The sequence below is a fragment of the Hippopotamus amphibius genome, chromosome 11, assembly GCF_030028045.1.
Source record: "Hippopotamus amphibius kiboko isolate mHipAmp2 chromosome 11, mHipAmp2.hap2, whole genome shotgun sequence".
In the NCBI taxonomy this organism is placed as follows: Eukaryota; Metazoa; Chordata; class Mammalia; order Artiodactyla; family Hippopotamidae; genus Hippopotamus; species Hippopotamus amphibius.
The window spans coordinates 71747227-71768589 of NC_080196.1; the positions used below are offsets into that span (position 1 = coordinate 71747227).

The 21363-nt window shown below is 35.5% G+C and overlaps 1 protein-coding gene across 2 annotated transcripts in view; it reads right to left on the reverse strand.

Moving 5' to 3' along the window:
• Positions 1-21363, reverse strand: part of TAF4B (TATA-box binding protein associated factor 4b) — a 99081-nt gene that overhangs the window by 36121 nt on the left and 41597 nt on the right. For both annotated transcript variants that reach the window (XM_057700340.1, XM_057700341.1), the window contains 3 exons: positions 14334-14503; positions 9644-9774; positions 4623-4748 (listed from right to left, as the gene is read on the reverse strand). In XM_057700340.1, coding sequence (XP_057556323.1) covers positions 4623-4748; positions 9644-9774; positions 14334-14503 — 427 coding nt within the window. The remainder of the gene's footprint in view (positions 1-4622; positions 4749-9643; positions 9775-14333; positions 14504-21363) is intronic.

Here is a 21363-nt window from a genome sequence, read left to right on the forward strand (position 1 = left end):
TGCTAAGTTTAACTCATAACCTTTATACTGATTTATCAGTACTTTTGTTAAAGGAAAACACAAGAAAGAAACTTAGATTTAAGAGTACTTTCTAATTTTAAACACCTTAAATACCCACATAAGATTCTAACCAAAGCTAATAATTTTTTTTCATTTTGTCTCTAATCTAATAAAACAACTTCATTCCAGCCCAAATGAAGAAAATACCTTTGTTATTCTACTTATGTTAGGAGAGAATGAGTATGTGTATATATGTATTTATATAAAATATGTATGTACATGTATGTGTGTACATAATTTTTTTGCCACAGTATAAAATAGGCACATTTGGGTATTAAGTCTTTGTCAGTCAACCAATAGTTTATTGAGTATCCATAGTATATATTTTACTCTGTGTGCCACTGTTCAAGGCTTGGGAGATAAAGAAATGAGATAACAGGACAAAGTCTCTGCCTTCATGTGACTTACATTTTAAGAAAAGAAAATAATAAAACAATTTTATAGAGATTAAACACAATTGTGAAATGTACAACATTTATGATGGGGAAAAATAAAAAATGAGTGACAGTGATAAGTGCTACAAAGAAAATAAAATAGGATAATGAGATAGAAAGAGAAGGAGGTACTTCTATAGCTATGAGACAGACGACATCTCTGAGGAGTGACAACTGAGTAGAGATCTGAATGACAAGATGGAGGCAGCCACACGAAGATTTAGAGGAAGAAGATTCCGAACAGAAGGCACAGTCGTTGTAGAAGCCAAAAAATGGGAACATGGCTGGCATACCCGAAGAAAGAAAGAAGGCTGGTGTGGTTGGAGCATAAAGGAAAGCTGAGAGATAAGGTTGGAGACCATGTGCCACCTTGTAGGCCATGATAAGGAGTCGGGCTTTGAGTCTAGGTATAAGAAAAAGCCACTGGAGGGTTTGGAGCACAGGAATGAGATGCCACTGACAGGACACTGTGGAAAGGTCACTCTGGCTGTGTGTAGAGGATGCACTGTAGGGATCCAAGACTGCAGGCACAGGCGCACAGAGCAATGAGGAGCTGTTCTAAACAACTATGGTGAATACACGGCTGGGAAAAAGATGAGGGCTACCTGAACTAGCATCATAGCAGAGAAGATGATGATAAATAACTAGATTGAAATATATGTTGGGGGTAGAGCCAACCAGATTTATTGATGGATTGGATATATGGTGTGAAGTAAAGAGAGGACTCAAGGATGACGCCTAGGATTGTAGCCTAAGTAACTGGAAGGATGGAAAATTCCAACTTTTCGAGAAGGTAAAGACCAGAGCAGATTTGGGGGAAGGAAACTCAGTGTTCAGTTTTAGATACCTCACTAGTAGTATAGGATACAAACTTGGAGCACAATGAAAGGTCACTGTGACTGGAGCAGAATTAGTGAAGAAGGGATGGACAAGAGGCAAGCTCAGAGAGGGAGGTGGGGGCCTTTTAAAATTTGGTAAGAAGTTTAGATTTTATTTGAAGTGCAAGGGGAAGCCACTGAATGATTTTAAGCAACAGAGACACACATGATTTGTTATGAAAACATTATCCTGACAACAGTATGAAAAATGGATTGTAGAAGGAAAAGGACATTAGTTAGAAGACATTATAGAGGTCCAACGGAAAGATGACAGACCAGTGTGGTGACAACAGTGATGAAGAAAAGGTGGTGGATATATTTTGAGAAATGAATAGGAAAGTGAACTGGATGTAGGGAGAGAAGAGAGGAAAGGAGTTAAAGATGGCTCCTAGGTTTTTCTGGCCTGAACATCTGGATGAATACTGATGTCATTTACTGAGTTAGAAAATCTGTAAGAGTAGAAGGGAAAGCTGAGACAGTGAAAGCAAGTATAATATACTACATCCAATAATAACTAAACAAGTATTTAAAGGTTTATAACCTTGTTTACAGCACAGTAATTGGGAATAAAATACCAATAAACCACCTCGTTACATTGGCTGTATGCTCGCTTATAACAGCCAAGGGCTCAAGAAAGAGCATCTTCCTGTCCCAGCTGCCTTTCCCAGCGCAAGACAGGTCAGAATGGGGACTGAGACTGTGGGACAGTGAGAAGCTGCACAGTGACAAGGTTGTGGTGCACCTTCGCACATGAAGGTACAGACCAGAGGCCAAGAATGCAGGGTGATAAAGGGTCAGGGAGACCCACCAAGACATGGGCCAGTGGGCATGGTGGCCAATTACATGGGCAATGAAATGAGCAGGGGTAACAGTGGTAGCAGACAGAAGAGTCAGTTGGCATGGCTGCTTGGCAGATTAGTTACAATCATCAAATAAGTAAATTGAGAACAAAAGTAAATATAGCAAGGATAATGAGAGCCAAGTTTCTGACTGCAGAGTAAGTACTTATAAACATGGAAAGGTTAAGGCTAGGAAGAATCCTACATATCAGAGTCAGAGGTATTCACATAAATTTATAGTTTTATAACATACACACAAAGAAAAATAGTTACAGATCTATGTTTGTGTGTTTATATACATATGTGTACGTACATACATACCATACAGATATTTCCTAGATCTGTCCATTTGACAGGGTCTACATGGAATGATACTCTTTCAGCAATGAGCACACTGTAGGCTCTAATCTTGATTTCTGGATATCATCCTCAACTAAAAAAATATAGGGTTCCTTGGAGAAATGACTGATTGCATGGCTGGGTAAGGATGAGTAAAAGCTGGGCCTGGAGTATCCTGTGCCTGAAAGTAAGGACATGCTCAGTGAATGATGGAAACATGACTGAAGGACAGACGTGCTAGCTAGAAGGGTCTCCCACTCAGGAGCAATCTGAGCATCAAAATACACAGTGATAGTAATGGGTTACAACCTGTTGAATCAAACAGAAATCCACAAGCTCATATTGATATAATACCAATGTATGAATGAATGAGTGAGAGAAAGGAAAGCTCTTCCATATGGTAGAGTACTAATAAACGTAGAAGAGATGACAAGAATAAAGAATCATCATTTGGCAACCATTCCAAAGGTAGCTGATTCATAGATATCACCTATGGATGCTAAAGTTGCTATGTGGAGTTTGATGAGGTACGGGATATTGGTATAATCCTATAATACCTTCCTACGAAAAACTGATTACAAAGGGGAAAAGGGCAAGTTTAAAATGGAAAGAACTGATCAAGGTTGCCTTTTGATAGAATCAGCTGAGAAGAATGCAGCATCATTTCTATGTATTCCCACCAAGAATGCATGACGCAAGCCTAGTTGTGAGGAAACACAAGATAAACCCACGTTGAGAGTCACCTTACAGAAGGTAAGGCTTGTACTCTTGAAACTTGTCAAAGACGTGAAAGAAAAAGAGTGAGAAAATCTGACTGAAGGAGGCTGAAAAGAGATGACAACTGAATAGATACACATTCCTGAATGGGAAAATGGACCATGAAAGAAAAAGAGTTGAGACAGCTGGTGAAATCTGAATGGGATCTGTGGATTAGATGGTAGTGTCATATTATTCACATCCTGACTTGGAAGATTATACAGGTGAATGTCCTCGCTTTCACAAATACATGCTAGAATGTTTAGGAGTGATGAGATGACATATCTGAAACTTTCTTTCAAAAGGTTCAGAGAAAGACTAATTGGAGACAGCTTCCACAACTTTGTGAATGTACAAGAAACCACTGAATTGAAAGAAAAAAAGAACACAGTGATAACTGGCGTGTGTACCTGTGTACAGGAACGGTGGAGATGTATAGTTCTGTAAGTGTGAAATAATTTCAAAATAAATGAATTTTTGAAAAAAGTGATTAGTATGTGATTAGGAACAGATACTCTAAAACAGGAGGCTTCCAAGAACACTGGAAATCAAAACAAGTGTTTAAAACGAAAAATAACACTAGTATCCAACCCTTAAGATGCCTTAGAGGACTGGGGCAGGGAGGGTGGGGGGGACTCGAGGTGGGGGAGTCAAGGAAGGGAGGGAATACGGGGATATGTGTATAAAAACAGATGATTGAACCTGGTGTACCCCCCCCCAAAAAAAAAGAAAAAAAAAAAAATAATAACACTAGTATCCAACCCTTAAGACTGCTCCCCAAGGCCTACAAATAAATGCGCAGCAACAAAATGCAAACTGTGGTACAACTAGCTCTCCCTCCATTTGGCACTCATGGTCCAGGAAAATGCTTACCTGTTCTCTTTTAGTGTCTCTCTAACCCCCTCCTGCTCATTCTCTATTTTGTTCTATATAATCCTAATAACTCCTAATCTTACCTATAACCTTCCTGTCCACTTTCCAAATCTTCCTCTCTCAACTTCATCTTGGCACATATTAAATCATATCCCTAAAAAGACCTGGAAAATTTTACAAGACATTTTTACTTGTGGAGGGGGGAGTGGCATGTGGGAATTGAGAATGAGGAGACAAAGGATTATGTCTCATTAAACTAAATTAACTGAGAGCCACTGTACCATACCATCCTGTGGCTGTGAGAGAATTTATTAGTAATTTCATTTTAAGAAATCCTTCAGAGAAATCTAAAGGCCTAAAAAACCAAGATAGTCAACCAATGATAAAGCCAATTTGACCTCCTTGCCAGGCCATGTTCACTCATAAATCACACAGGACCTTACCTTGGCTGCTTTAAGTAGCATTTCTCTTTCTTCTAAATCCTTTCTCTGTTTCTCCAGTTGATCTAGCTTTTCAAGAAATTTGAGCTGTGATCTGGTGTCATTAGACTGGATGTAATTTTCACTTGCCTGGGAAAAAGAAAAAGTCTCATGATGATCCTAGGCAACATGTTCTACATTAGGTCTTGTTATAAATCAGCTAAAGACAGTAACACCAACATACATAGGTAACTAAATTTACAGGAGGTAGTATGTTTATTTCTGTTAAGCAAACAACAACAAAATAAGAACTTTAATCATCTGTAAAATTTAAGAGGTGATTAAGCATTTAAATTTCAAACAGCTTTCCTAGTAAGCTTCATCCAGAGGAGGAAAAGGAATTGAGCCAAGCAGAGCCTAATAACTGTAAGTAGAAAGCAAGAGTGTACCATTTACCTATAATCTAAATCTTTTTATTTAGACTATTTGCCCATCTCAGCAGACCTTAATGATTAATTAAATCTTAGGCCTGTGAAAGATAAAAAATAAGAAAGAATCACCTCACTGAAAAATATACCAAAGATGAAAGTTATCACCCTTGCTTCTATTGTTGAATTGGTCTAACCTTGACAAGTGAAGGCAACATCTATCAAAATACAATATAAGATAAAATGGTAAACATTAAAATCCTTAACCCTGTTGTGAGGATTTCCTTGAGCTATGGACTTGGGCAGAAACTACAGTCAAAGAAATTAATTATACAATGTATAAATGAGAGTCATAACAGAGAAGTATAATTATTCCTCTTCAATGTTCCATAAAATGATAAAAATTTACAGTTTCATTTATTATGATATTCTAGAGTGTAAAACAGTGCTTTACAAACTAAATATTTTGTAATTTTCATCATCTGATGTGACCACCTATCTCTCCTCCCTTAATACACATATGCTTGTGGGGGTTAGGGGGTGACTTCCTGCCATCTACTCTTCTCAGTAACTCAGACAGCCAAGCTACGGGAGGGAGACTATAAAACAGGAAAACTGAATGTTATTAAACATTTAGTCCAACAGTCCATGCCTGGCTTGGAAATCTGGGTACAGCAGCATTCCCATCTTTGTTTTATCCCATGCTTATGGCTGATTCAATTAACTGGGACTGAGAGATTTCATATGCGCAAGATTCTTTTTAAATTAAATTTTTATTGTTGGTATTTAACTAGATCAAAAGAGTATTACATAGTATAACGAACAAGGATGTATTAGTGCTACTTATTTTACTTTGTGTTTAATACAAAAAGAATTCTCAAATGTTTTTAAAGTTAAATAATACAAGATAGAATATGGAATACATTATAAGCCAACCATACAGGCATAAACATAATAACCAGTGGTTTCTTAAATACTTCATTTTTACCATTTTTGTGTTCATATACTCTGGAGATAGTTTACTGACAGGACTTTAATTTAAAAGGACAGCAAATGCTAAATTTAAAAGGGGCACAGACTTTCTAAATTTGAACCCAATCTCATTTCCATGCTAAGATTCCTTCTCTCTTTTCCAACTCAATACAACTGCCTCTTAATGCATCCTTCCTTTTCTCTTTCAGATCCTAAACAAATAAATGCCTTCTTTATTTCTACTGAGCCTCCAACTTGATTTAAACAGTAACCCCCATCTTATCATGATCCTTCCTGTCTACCCAGCTGGACTAACTGAAGTCTTCTTGCACCACAGAGTCGGGTGGTTTAGCAATGAAAATATAAGGACTCAGACCAAACAATAACATCATCAAGTGAATCCCACCTAAAGAAAGCACTACAGCCCCTTTCCACTGGAAAACACCGAAGTTTCTCCATAGCCACTGACTTAACATACCTTCAGTGGGAAAACACCTAGCAGCAAGATCAAAAGCTTTATATCACATGTCACTTTCTACTTCTTTACTTAAATCTCAATTTATGGACTATAATTAATTAGAGAATTATATCTAATCAGGTGAAAGATTATCAAAAGTAGATGGATTTCAAGTGGAAAGAGATGGTAGGAATTTTCTTTTAATAAAAGAAGCTCACTTTTGAAATTCGTGGAATAAAATTTCCCACAGTGTACAGATAAAAATAAATCCTATCAGGGATGAACTGAAATACAAGGACAGGGCTCTATCTGTGACACAAAGATTATTACAATAAAAGTCTACAAAGTAAGTATACAATTTTGAACTAGATCCAAATATAATTAAATAATTATTTCTGTTTAAAGAAGGATGATCGTGTAGCTGCCTTTCTATATGTGCAAATTCACACAGTGGCATTAGCTGTATTAACGAATAAGTGTGGGGAAAGGTGGATGGGGAAAATCAGGATAGGCAGTGTCAAAACAGAAAGTTAAGGAGGTGTTAGCTTTAAGCTGTTATTGCGTTTCTAAGTGGGGTAGATATTACCAATTTGCCTGGGGCAACTAAATCCTTGGAATATGTGCTATTGATATACACTAGAAGAACCACTCCATCTGAAGGCTATACATAATAGAGCTTTGGATGGCATTCAGGACACTAAACATTACTCAGAAATGTTTCTATTCCATACTAAATGTACATGCTTCATTTTGTATAGAAACTGCCTATTGTAAATGAAAGTGCACTTGTATATTTGAAACAATAGGGTGATTGAGGCAGGAAAAGGGGAGAATCCAGACTTGAAAAATTATAAGGCTCTTCAAAAAGTTACAGTAAAAAGACAAAAAGGAAGACTAATCCCCCCACATCCCATAAGTGAAGGTAAATTGTTATCAATTCAAATTAGGTTATTGCAAATTTAGGATGCTAACTCCAATCCCCAAGGTAACCACTAAGAAAATAACTAAAAAATACACACACACACACACACACACACTGACACAGACACAAAGGGAATCAAAACAGTATACAACAACAACAACAAAAATCAAACAAAAAAGAAGGCAGCAAGGAAGACCAAAAAAGGCTGTAACACACACACAAAGAAAACAGAAATAGCAGAAGTAAGTTCTTAATCAGTAATTACTTTAAATGTGAATGGATTAAACTCCCCAATCAAAAAATAGAGACTTGCAGAATGGATAAAAAGCATAATCCAACTATATGCTGTCTAAATGATACTCACTTTTAGATAAAAGCACATAAGTAGGTTGAAAGTCAAAGGATGGAAAAAAAATATTCCATGCAAATAATAACCAAAAGAAAGCAGGGGTGTTTATACTAATATCGGGCAAGACAGACTTTGTGTCAAAAACTGTTAAAAGAGATACGGAGATTATATACTGACAAAGAGTGAATTCACCAAGAAGGTATAATGAGAAGATATACAACATTAGACAACAGAGTCCCCAAATATATGAAGCAAACATTGACAGAACTAAAGAGAAAAAGGTTTACAATAGTAGTTGAAATCTTTAATATCCTACTTTCAATACTGGATTGAACACCTAGACAGAATATCAATATCGAAATAGGGGACCTAACACTATAAACCAACTAGCTCTAACAGACATATATGAACACTTCTCCTCAACAACAGCAGAACACACATTCTTCTCAAGTGCACATGGAACATTCTCCAAGACAGATGATATGTTAGGCCACAAAACAAGCCTCAATACATTTAGAATGATTGAATTGTGCTAAGAATATTCCCTGACAGCAATGGAATGAAGCTAGAAATCAACAACGGAAGGAAAACTGGAAATTTCACGAATATGTGGAAATTAAACAACATGCTCTCAAATAACCAAAGGTATAAAGAGATCACAAGGGAAATTACAAAATACCTGAGATGAATGAAAACAAAAACACAATGTACCAAAACTTATAGAATGCAGCAAAAGCAGTGTTCAGAGGGAATTTTATAGCAATAAATAAATGCCTACATTAAAAGGAGAGACCTTAAATCAGTAACAATCTTACACTTTCAGGAAACAAAATGAGAAATGAAAGTAGGATCATTACCACTAACCTTACAGAAATAAAAAGGATTATTAGAGAATTCTATGAACAACTGTATGCCAACAAATTAAATAACCTAGAAGAAATGGACAAATTCCAGAAGCACACAAAAAATAAATACTGATATTAGGGGTTTTTTCACAGCTTTTTCTGATGATCATATATTTTTAAGTCAGTCCAGCAAATTCTCACAAAGATTTATACACGTGAGGACCTCAGCAAATATAAATAGTTCTTCCGAAGTTCTAAATGAAGCACAAAGGAGAGAAAACAGAATGATTTCCTCCAGGAAATTTATTGGTGGTATAGTAGCTGATATCTCCCTAGACTCCTTTTAACCTATGTCTAGGACATCATGACAGTGACCATTCTTGCAAATGCTAAACCTTATGAGGTTACCCATATACCATGCTGTACACAATCTAGCTATGAACATTTCTTGATATAGGGAGAAAAGGTTATCTTTTTCTTTTTTAATCCTCATCACCCAATAAATTTGTTCTCCACCAAAACCATAATGCAAATAAATCTAGTCCTTTCATTTTGAAAGCACTTGATTCACACCCGTAGTTCACACCACTAGGGATAAAACAGGTTATTCATGCATTTAATTTTTTATAAAAGTGGCCAATATCAGTAATCAGTGGCACCAATATTAGCACTCAATGCAATCATTTAACTTACTGAAAGGAACAGGAGTGCTAGCAGAGTACAGATCACTGAAGAGAACACAGCTATCCAACATTCCCTTCTAACGTATCCTGCTTCCCAGTCAAGAGCTTTAGGAGGAGAAGCCTCAGGCAGAACAGATGCCTATTTCAATCTACACTGACACAGAAGCTTTGGATACCATTTGAAACTCTATTTTAATTTCATTTGTCATGTAAGCGTATCTAAATAAGGCAAATTAGGAATGGGACTTTGATTTTCTACCAATTTGAAATATGTCTCAATTATTTCCTTGAAAAAATATACTTAGACTATGAATCCATATTAAAAAACTACCTTTAATACCACAGAGAGGAGAGAGAAGAGTCTGTTCTTTTTTAAGCATTTCCTTTACCTTGTAAGTTGTCATTCGATGCTGAGCAATTGTAGTTAGTTTTTCTAGAAGGCCTCGTAATCGCTCCTGTGTTGCATGGGAGATCAAGTTCACAGCATCAGAGTTAAGTTCTGTAATGTCATGCTTTTTACCTGTGGAAGCAGAGAAAATCCATTACGTGTCTTAGTAGTGGCTTATAATTGAAATAATTAGCACAGCAGGTATTCTGTTCCCCCTGGAAGTCATACCCATTATGAATAAAGGTTTGGAGATTATGATTTTCCTGGTAAAGTCACAACTTCAAAGATCTTAGACATTACATTAATAAAACCTAGCCTGAAGCCTCAGAAAATATAGACATTGTTTCACTTATCCTCTAGAATCATTCTCCTTGCAAGGTCATTTATAGGACAAAGTTAATAAGAACACAAATCAAGTCTAGTGTTCAGGGAGGAAAATGGTAACTGCAGAAATTAGGGTTGTATTCTGTTAATTTTAGTAATTAAAAAAATAGAAAATTACATTTTGCTCTGTTTGACACTGTTAACAATTTATGACATTTATTTCAATGAATTCAGATTGTGAGTCTCTGTTAATAACTTGTTTACATGACACACCTATACTTCTTTTGTCCATTACCAATCATGCTTATTTTGCACTAACTCATAGTCTATAAACTGACTTGGTAATTAATTTGTAAGTTGAAATGGGTTTAAAGCCTCATCATTCTACCCATCAATTTGGAAAACTTCTCTTTCACTATATCTCCTTCCATAAATAAACAAATTTCTATTCTTCCTTCTGTTAACTAGGAAGAAAGTTTCAGGAAAACAATTTGGACCACATACCCCAAAACAGAAGCTTACTTATACATCAACCTTATCAGTATTTAAATAGTAATTCTCCAGATCAGGGAAACCACCTGTATCATCAGAGATATAATGCTAAAGATGCAGGAAATTAGGTAATCTCATTTAAATGAGCTTTTAATAGTGCCATTGTGTTTGTTTTTAACATGTATTTACACAAATTTTAAAAATACTATTGTTTGACCTTGCACACTAACTGAAACATACTCTTATATAACTCATCAAAGTGTGAATGAGTATTGCAAAAAATAAACTTTAATTAAAAGCCAGCAAACCTTAGAAACATTCTTTGACATTATTCTATAATAAATGCTAAACTTTAGTTCAAAATATGGGCTATAGTAAACCAGACAGGAAAAAGATATAAAATGATTCAGCTTCTCCTCTACCAAACCTCTAAAATGTAGTTCATTACTTTGTAACAAAACTGAATTCATCACTAGTTTATGATTCAAGGAGGGGAAAAACACTGAAAAGTCAAATCTACTTTACTAAAACATCAGCATAAACAAACAGTGGGGGCCTTCTACAGAAGGAATAATACAACTTCAAAACACTCCAATGATTAAAATTCTAATTAAACATAATGTATATAGAAGATGACATACCAGTTGATGCTTAAAGAAAATGAACATTTAAGAATACATAGTGTTTCGGGAGAAACTATGAAAATAACTTCATGTGTATTTATAAAACAGAAACCTATGTTTTAAAAAAAATTCATTTTTAAAAAATTTTTTAAATTTAATTTTATTATTTTTTATTCATTTTTTTTTTTTTTGGCTGTGTTGGCTCTGTTGCTGTGCAAGGGCTTTCTCTAGCTGTGGTGAGTGGGGGCTACTCCTTGTTGCAGTGTGCAGGCTTCTCACTGGGGTGGCTTCTCTTGTGGAGCATGGGCTCTAGGCCCATGGGCTTCAGTAGTTGTGGCACGTGGGCTCAGTAGTTGTGGCATGCAGGCTCTAGAGCACAGGCTCAGTAGCTGTGGCTCACGGGCTTAGTTGCTCCGCGGCATATGGGATCTTCCCGAACCAGGGATCAAACTTGTGTCTCCTGCATTGTAGGCAGATTCTTTTTTAGTTTTATTTTTTATTTTATTTTATTAAGAACTTTTATTGAGATATAATTGACATACAATAAACTGCATATATTTAAAGTGCACAATTTGATATTTTTTCTTATTAATAACGTATATATGGCAACCCCAATCTCCCAATTCATCCCACCACAACCCACCCCACCCCATTCTTTCCCACCTTGGTGTCCATATGTTTGTTATCTACATCTGTGTTTCTAATTCTGCCTTGCAAACTGGCTGATCTGTACCATTTTTCTATATTCCACATATATGTGTTAATATACGATATTTGTTTTTCTCTTTCTGACTTACTTCATGCTGTATGACAGTTTCTAGGTCCATCCATGTCTCTACAAATGCCCCCATTTTGTCCCTTTTTATGGCTGAGTAATATTCCATTGTATATATGTACCACATCTTCTTTATCCATTCATCTGTTGATGGACATTTAGGTGCTTCCATGACCTGGCTATTGTAAATAGTGCTGCAATGAACACTGGGGTGCATGTGTTTTTTTGAATTATGGTTTTCTCCAGGTATATGCCCAGTAGTGGGATTTGCAGGTGGATTCTTAACCACTGCACCACCAGGGGTGGGAAGTCCCCCAAATCCATATTTTTTAAATAATAAAAATACACAAGTGCTGGGAGTTGCAAACAATTCCAGGACTTAGTGAACAATCAAACGTTCTAATATTTTCACTAAACTGATGATAAAACATATAGAGTTACAGAATCAAAGTCTAGCTTTAAAATAAAACACTCTCTTCAGTAAAGTCACCATTAATTGATTTAAGGAGATCTAGTTGGTGTTTACAAGCTTACCATGTGATTTTTATAGAATGTCTGTGTAATTTAATTTGGGTAATTAGCAAAGAAGGAAGAATATCAGCATGTTTACTCTCCTAACATATTCAAGTAAGAAAATCTTCCTCCTCAAATTCTTTGGGTTCATTTATAATTCCTGTTATTAAGAAATGGTCTTGGTTCTGACCTGTTCTGTAAACATGGAATTTTATTATAAATGAAAAAACTCCTAAAATTATATAACCCCACTCTATGATTTTTGTTTTTGTTTTAAAAGCTTAGACAATTTAGAGGGAAGAAGTTTTGCAATTTTCCATTATATTAAACGACAGGTTTGTGTTTTATCATTAAGAATTGAAAATACAGAGAGTTGTCCCTAGAATTCTCCTTGAAAGCAGAGGTTAGCAAACTATATCTGGTCTCTCTTTATTGATAAAGTTTGATGGCAATATAGCCTTTCCTATTTGTTCACATATTGTCTACAGCTGCTTTTGTAATATAACAGCAGAGGTAAGCAGCTGTGACACAGACTATATGGCCCACAAAATGGCAAATATTTACTATCTGATCCTTTGCAGGAAAAAAATTGTCAATCCCTGTCCTAAATAACTGAAAATGCTCTTTCAATACTAAAAGTTTTCCTAACATATAATCTAGGTTTAAATCAAGCTAGAAACAAAATTTAGAAGGGGGGCAGGGAATTGATAAAACTAAGTATGAATCTAATTCTACTCCACCAGAGTTCTAATAATTATATGGTTAAAAGGAGTTAAAACACCAGTAAATTTCCCAAGCCATCACAGAAAGGTATCTGCTCAGGCTTATTCCAAAATTAAGGAACTGCCTCCTGTACAAAACAAAATACAATGCAAAGAAGAAAATGAAAGAGAGGGAGGGCAGGCTGGAAAGAAGTCAAACAAAACACAAGCAAATAGCAAACAAACATTTTATAATTAGCTTTTCTGAATTCCTATCCTTTTGACCTACTTGTAAATTCTGGTTTTTCAAGATAAAAGAAGGAAAACATATAACGAACTTAAATGAGAGGTGAAAAAAGTGGTAATTTGTATAACATACAGTAGGAGCTCAAATATTTCTTTATTGAGTAATTGTGAATTAGACTTAGAATATGTAACAGTAATGCATTTTGTAGTCCTTAAATATACCATGAATGTATCAAAAATCTGAAACCTTAACATTTTTGTGAGAATGTCAAGGTTCTTAGTGAAGCATACTAAAAGGTCACTGGTACTGGCCCCTCAAATTTGACACAGGTGAAGGAGGAGAGCTAGTCTCCAATAAGTCCCTGTGTCAGGACACCAGAAATGAGATAATTCACATGCAACAATCTCTAATCTGTCTCTTTGTTTAGCTATCGTTGTGAGTTTGGTATTAAACAACAACAAAAAAGCTGTTTGGCTCCAGAATAAAATTGGTATGTTCTCTTCCATTTCCTTTCATATACTTCAGGCCACCTAGCAACTACTCCTGGCCAGAGAGAACTCTGATATTCTACTTTAGTTCTTTTACGGTAAGGATGGGTATGAATTTCAGGGTTGAGATGAGGAAAAAGGGACTTACTCTCGTTGGCTGTTTCTTTATTTCATAAACACAAACTTGTAACATAAGTTACATGCCTAAAGGCCAACCAAGGAAGAAGAGCACAGAAAAAAAATTGTATATCGTAAGTATATATTCATTTTATACACATCTATTCTCCCATTAAGATGAATAAAGTATTAACTTCTATTATCTACACCAGAAACCATAGGTTATATGACTTAAGTTACATTAATAATTTTTAAAATAAAATACTTTTTTCTATGACACCTATTAAATCTTGATTACTTGCAGAGCCTTTTTTAAGCCTCAGAGTTTCCAGAAAAAACAACCCAGGCTATCTCTTTTGATAACATTTTTCTTGGAAGTGACAGTCCTATCAGGTCAATAATCATACTTACCAATGTCTAAAATCCTCTTTTGTAGAGCTCCAATGAAAAGAAATGGTTCATCTTTACATGACTGAACACGTGTGCCAACCAATTCAGAATTTGTTGCTAAGATGCAGGCATTTTCTTCACTAAGGTTGACCCCTGCCATGGAAGTCACATCATTGATGTCATCTTCATCTCTAATAGAAAAAAAAAAGCAAGCTTTTTGGTGGTGGTGGTGGTATGTGAATGAGAGATTTAAAAGAGCAAAAATTATAGATCTCTCCTTATAACTAAAGACATTATTTTTACTCAGTTCATGCAAGCAAGAGAAGAAGTGAAGCACCGCTATCTTTCCCTGTCAGCCTTTAAAATTAATTGGTGTCTCTAACCACTAGTGTACTTTTAATATCAGAAAGATGAATCAGAAGCAACTTTGTCTCCTAGTGCCCATCTCTCCCTCTCTCAGTTTAGTAAATAAGATACACTAAGAGGGATTTGGAAGTTATACTAAGTTATTCATAAATTGCGTTGGGGGCAGTGAAAGACAATGAAATAAAAGCAGAACTTTGTGTTTTTCCAAGATGATTAAAAAACCCCTCTGATATTCCCAGTGCACTCCACTATGCGTTCCACAGAGGAGAAAGTCCCCCAATCCCAAAGGGTCCATACCCATGTAAAGGCCCTTGAGAAGAAGACCTCTTGACTAGCTATTCTGAAACCATGTGGTTAAAACTAGCTTTGTTTTTCTGCTTCAGACTTTTGGTGTGCTCCATCTGTACCAATTAATTCATTAAAGCATCTCCTCAAGCAAATGACTGCAAAGGGCTTATATTTAAAATATAAAATTATACACACATACATAAAAGACATACATATAAAAACACAAAATATATTTGAGCTCCCTGCATTGCACGAGCAAAATTAAAAAGTTGCTTTTATCTAACAGAATTGCTACATGGCTATAGTACTAAGATAAATATATATGTTTAAGGATAGAGAAGAGAGAGACAAAAGAAATACTAAAATTCCCTTACGGCATCCTAAGCACCATATGTAATAACATGCATGTTACTGATCATAACTCAGGCACCAATGCCTAACATAATTTACACAGACATGATTATATAAAAAAGATACTGTTTCTATTTATTGCATGGTTCAAATGATATATCATGTGGTTACAAGTCAATAGATTTAAATTATGAACCTCCTTGTGGTAATGCACTTGTGCACATATAACTGTCAAGAGCTCAAGATACAAAGGCCTCTGGTGTTCAGCTTTAAAAAGCAGCATGTTAGGGGTGAGCAGGAAAGAGCCCCTACTCACACAGGTATAAGAGATTCAAACTAAATGAAGGAGTGTTAAGTGTTGGACATAGCAGTTGCAAGTGAAGAGAAAGAACAATGTTCTCACAATCTGAGCACTATATTTAAAAACCTAGCATTAAAAGGTGTGTCTCTGTAATGAAGAAAAGAAAAAAAATTAATTAATTAGTATCGCAAATCAACCAAACATGCAACATAAAGAAACTGTATGAAAATGGCTGGATTCTACCTTATCAAATATCACAGAGGTATTGTCAGAAGTATGGGATGCTGAGACTTGTTCTAAGAATCAATTTACCACCTATGTAAACAAAGAAGTATTCCAAAAACATCTAAACATTTAAAATCTAAAGTGTAAGAATAGTAGAAACCATAAACCTAAAGATGAACCAAGATTTGAATAAGAAATATTTTAAAAGGTCTGAGTAAAAAATATTTTCAAAAAACCAAGTATCAAGAAAATGAAAAGACAAGACATACAATGGGAGAAAATATTTGTAAAAGACATAACTGATAAAGGACTGCTATCCAAAATATATAAAGAACTCTTAAAACTCAACAATACAAACACAAACTTTAAAAAATGGGCCAAAGATAATAGACACGTCACCAAAAAGATGCACAGATGGCAAACAAGCATATAAAAAGATGCTCCACATCCTAGGTCATCAGGAAAATGCAAATTAAAACAATGAGATCCCACTACACATGCATCTGAATGGCCAAAATTTTGAACACTGACAGCACCAAATGCTGATGAGGGTGTAGAGCAACAGGAACTCTCTCATTCACTGCTGGTGGGAATGCAAAATGGTACAGCTACTATGAAAGACAGTTTGGCAGTTTATTACAAAACTAAACATACTCTTACCATATGATCCAGCAATTATACTCCTTAATACTAACCCAAAGGAGCTGAAAATTTACTTTCACACAAAAACCTGTACATGGATGTTTATAGCAGATTTACTCTTAACTGTCAAAACTGGGAAACAACCAAGATGTTCTTCAGCAGGTGACTGGATAAACAAACTGTGGTAAATCCAGACAATGGAATATTATTGAGTACTAAAAAGAAATGGCATCATGCCATGAAAAGACTAGAGGAAAGTTAAATGCACATTGCTAAGTGAAGTAAACCAATCTGAAAAAGCTACATACTGATGATTCCAACAATATGACATTCTGGAAAATGCAAATTATGGAGACAATAAAATGACCAGTGGTTGCCAGGGGTTAGCAGAGAGGGATGAAAAGACAGAAAACAGAAGACTTTTAGGACAGTGAAATATATAGTATCTGTATGATACATGTCATTACACATTTGTCAAAACCCACAGAATGTATCATACACCAAGAGTGAACCATAAGATAAATGATGAACTCTGGACGATAATGAGGTCTCAATGCAGGTTCATCAGTTCTAACAAACAGACTATTCTGGTGGGGGTGCTGATAATGGAGGAGGCTGTGCATGTGCTGCCATCTTCTACAATGTCCAAATCAATTTTGCTATGAAGCTAAAACTGCTCTAATAAAGTCTTTTTTTTTTTTTAAATGGCCAAGTACATATCAATGAAAAGTCAGTTCATTCCAAAACAGAATTTCAACCAGTTAATTAACACCTTTAGGACTCAAATTTTTCTTCCTCTAAAAAATGAATAACTTAGATTAGGTACTTTCTAAGGTCACTCTCAGCCATTTAAAAGAATGAGGCTGATCTCTTTGGCCGGATACAGAACAAATGCCAAGGTGTATTGTGAAGCGGCAAAAATACCAAACAAAACATAACAAGGTACACAACAGATGGCACCCTGAAAAAAAAAATACACACACACACACACACACTTATATGGGCATAACATATCTCTGGATACATAAGAAATTCTCCTCTGGAGAGGGAAACAGGGAAGCACAGACAGGAAGAAGTCTTATTTTACACCACATCATACTCTTTTCTACCCTTTGAATGCTGTACTATATATGTGGATTACCCAATCAAATGGTTAGTGATATTTTAAAAACTAATATGTAAATAAACAGAGAAAGAAAACTGGAGACAGAAAAATATGATGAAGTTTAGACATATGGCCTCCTCCTTCCCTTATAAAAAAAAATCAGAATGGTTTAAGGAACACAGCACATGGCCTTTACACACAGGCATACAATGCTGACTGTGTGCCAGGTACACAGGCCCTGTAAACTGCACCCTGCTTCCAGAGGCAAGTTCCCACATAGCGTCTGCCGAAATCTCACATACTGGAGAGACCAGGACCAGGCCTCCTCCCTACCAGTACCATGCACAGTACTAGAACTGAACAGAATTCATCAATGAGGAGACTGTCCCATGTCTTAGAATCTTCTTGCAGCCCTTCTCTGAAATAAGCAGGGAGCTAACCACCAAATAAGATTTGTTCTTGCCTACCTCCACCCCCCTCCTATTTGGCCCCAAGCTGAACACAGCTCCCTCTAGTTCAGCTGCCAGTTGCTATGGATACAGAGGGCGGCAGGAATAGAGGAAGACCCCTACTGTGGGGAAAGGAAAAGGTACCACAATAAACAGTACCCGAACCATTTAAAACTTCCTCTAAGAAAGGAGGCAGACTGAAGGAAAGCAAAGACAACACAGTGTTGCAGAAGCATTACTGATAAGGCTAAATATTGCAAGATAGGCCAAGGCAGTAATAAAGGCTTTGATGCTGAGGCACATTTGTGATTCTGGGTTGGCTTAATCTTAAAGGAAAAGAAAGTGAGAATCTCCATATCACATCTTCAAGTCTTCTTGTCTAATGCAGTATGTCTTTTAGTAACAGTGCTGTGAAAGAAAACCTGTTTTGTTTTAAAAGTATACAAAAAGGAAATTTAATAGTGCCTTAGTAGAAAAAGGCTTCCAACTCAAGATTCTGTGGGGGGTGACAGGTTAGTATGCAAAAATTAAAGTAGCATTATCCAATATCATTAATACCTTGCATTCTGGCTTCTGAAACTGATCTAATGCTTTAGTTTTTAATAAAGTTAACCATTCCTTGTGCCTACCTTCTTAAATCTCTTCTACCCTCTTAAGATCTTTAACAGCACCAGACTAATTCTTCTACAGTAGAGGAAAATCACATTACTTTCCTGTTCAAAAACATTTCATGATCCCAGGAACTCAACCTGTTATTCAAGGCCTTCCAAGTAATGACTTTAACTTAGCACTCTTCCCTCCAATTCCTCACCATCAAATAGCTCCTACCGATCAATCCTGGCCTTTCTCAGGCTATTCCCCCTTTCCTGTTCTAGTCTGCAGCTCCTCTTGCTTTATTATTTTTCAGCTGTCAACAACTTATCTATATTCCAGACCTACTTCAAATGCCTCCCTTGGAAATGCTAGTTTAACTTATTTTTATACTTTTAAAGCCTCTGTCAACTTTTGAACTTCTGAGGGTACGTTTTGTCTCTGTTATGGTATGTCTTACTCCGTCTTCCAATAATCAACTATTTGTCTCACACTTCAACCAGACTAATTTGATTGATCATATTAATCACCTTCATCACCTATCGTTTCTAGCAGAGTAGTCATAAATGGTGCTGAAATATCTGAGGGATTTGTATGTACTCAGAACAGCATGCTGCTTATCTATGACAATGTCTGGGCAAGTAGAAGAATGGTGGGCAAAAACGATGAGTCAAACTGCCTACAGGAGAATCCCGACTCTGCCTCTTACTGTCTATATGAAGTAAAGCAAATCAATTAACCTCTCTAGACCTGTATCATCAGTAAAATGGAGACAGTAACACTCCCTACAGCTTAGGCTGAGGACTGAAGGAAGCAATTCATATCATAAAAAAAGGAGTTCCTTTAATATATTAAGAGCTCCTACAAATAACTAAAGAAAAGACCTAAAATCCAATGGAAAAAATGAAGCATACAAATATTCAGTTAATGAAAAATTTGAAATGACTCAAATATAAGATGTTTTACCCTACTCATAAGAAAAATATAGAATATAATTTTTCACCTGTTAGACTGGCAAAGTTCATGAGAAAATTTGGAAATTGCTACCTTAACCTTTGTTGTTCAGAGTATAATTTGTTCATCCAACCTCCACTGAGAGTTATTTGACATTATCTAACTTAAAATGAATAAACTGCTGTTTCTAGAAACTGCGTGAAATGCTAGTCACTGCAACTCTCTTTTCTAAATACAAAACACTGGAACAACCGAAATATCTATCATTATGTAACTTTGTTAAAAACATCAAATCGCAGTGATTATATGCTGATATAGAACAATCTCCAAGATTTATTACTACTAAGTTGTAAACACCAAAATGTAAAACATTAGTAATGTATACTGCCATCTGTGTTGAAAAGATTCTACCTAGAGATAGGCAAGAAATTGCTCATAGTGGTTGGCTCTAGGCTGAGAACCTGGATAGCAGAGGGAAAATGAAGCAAGAGAGAACCTGATTTTTTCCCCCACAGTATACACTTTTGCTCCTTTTGAATGTTGTACAAAATGTATGTATTACCTAGTCAAAGAAATAATTTGCTTAAAAAGTGTACACAAAAAATTTTTAAGAACATCAAGTTCTTCCTTTTAGGTTACTAATCCCTGGTAAAATAAATTTACCTTCAATATTCTTTTTTTACCACCTTTGGACATGACCTCTCTACGTTATCACAACCAGTACATAAACTCACACAACACCCTGCTTGTTCTTCTTTCCATGCCCCTTTAAAAGGCATTTTTCCTCATGGAAAATTCCCTTTCCTCTTTTTAACTCAAATGTAGCATAGGATATTGTGATATTTCTCAAACTTTAGTGATTTTAGGAACTACTTAGGAGTATATTCCTTCCCAGTTTATTCTGAATGTAAGCACAACGATAATTTTTCCTAAATAACCTTTTACTATGACAAAATCTGGCTAAAAGCTATGAAAGACTTCACAATCTCATCTCTAAGTCTTCATTCATGTAATCTCTCTGTGAGGAATGTTTACGAACCTAATTTCTAACAAGATTTAGCATAAGGCAACTCCTCCAAGAAGACAAAATTAAAATCTAGGAATTTTAACCCTAGATTTAGAGTTAACCTGGGCACAGCACAGAAGGATGTTTCTTCCCTGTCTCCTATCTTTCCAAGTTTTTGTCACCAGAGACTATTTTCTCTCTCTTTAAGTCTTTGCTTGGAATGATTAACCATCTATATTATGTCATACATTATACAACAAGTATGTATCATTGATACACTTGCACATCTAAGGACAAACAGACTCTTAATACATAATGAAACAATTAATTACATATGAAGCAAGGTAGAGCACATGTTTAATCTTCACTAGAGAATCTGATTCCTGCAATATGAAAAAAATGGGACATTAAAGTTGGTGGAGTAATATCTGTACAAACTGCATGTAACCTTGTCCTATATTATTCTCTAAGTGTCTTTTAAAGCAAATTAAAAAAAAATTTAACCCCCAGCTGTTAAAATACCTAAGTTATATATGTATATATTAATATATATATATGCATTATTCATCCATAAATATTTTATTATTTCTCTCTAAAATATAAGGACTCTAAAAAAAGACCTTAACCATAAGGCATTATCACTTCTTCAAAAAAATCAACAACTCCTTACTATCATCAAATAGCTGGTCAGTTTAAATAGAGTTACCTATACAAACATGCAGAAGTAGTGTAATATTTGTCACTTCTGATTCTGAAAAATAAAGAATAAAACA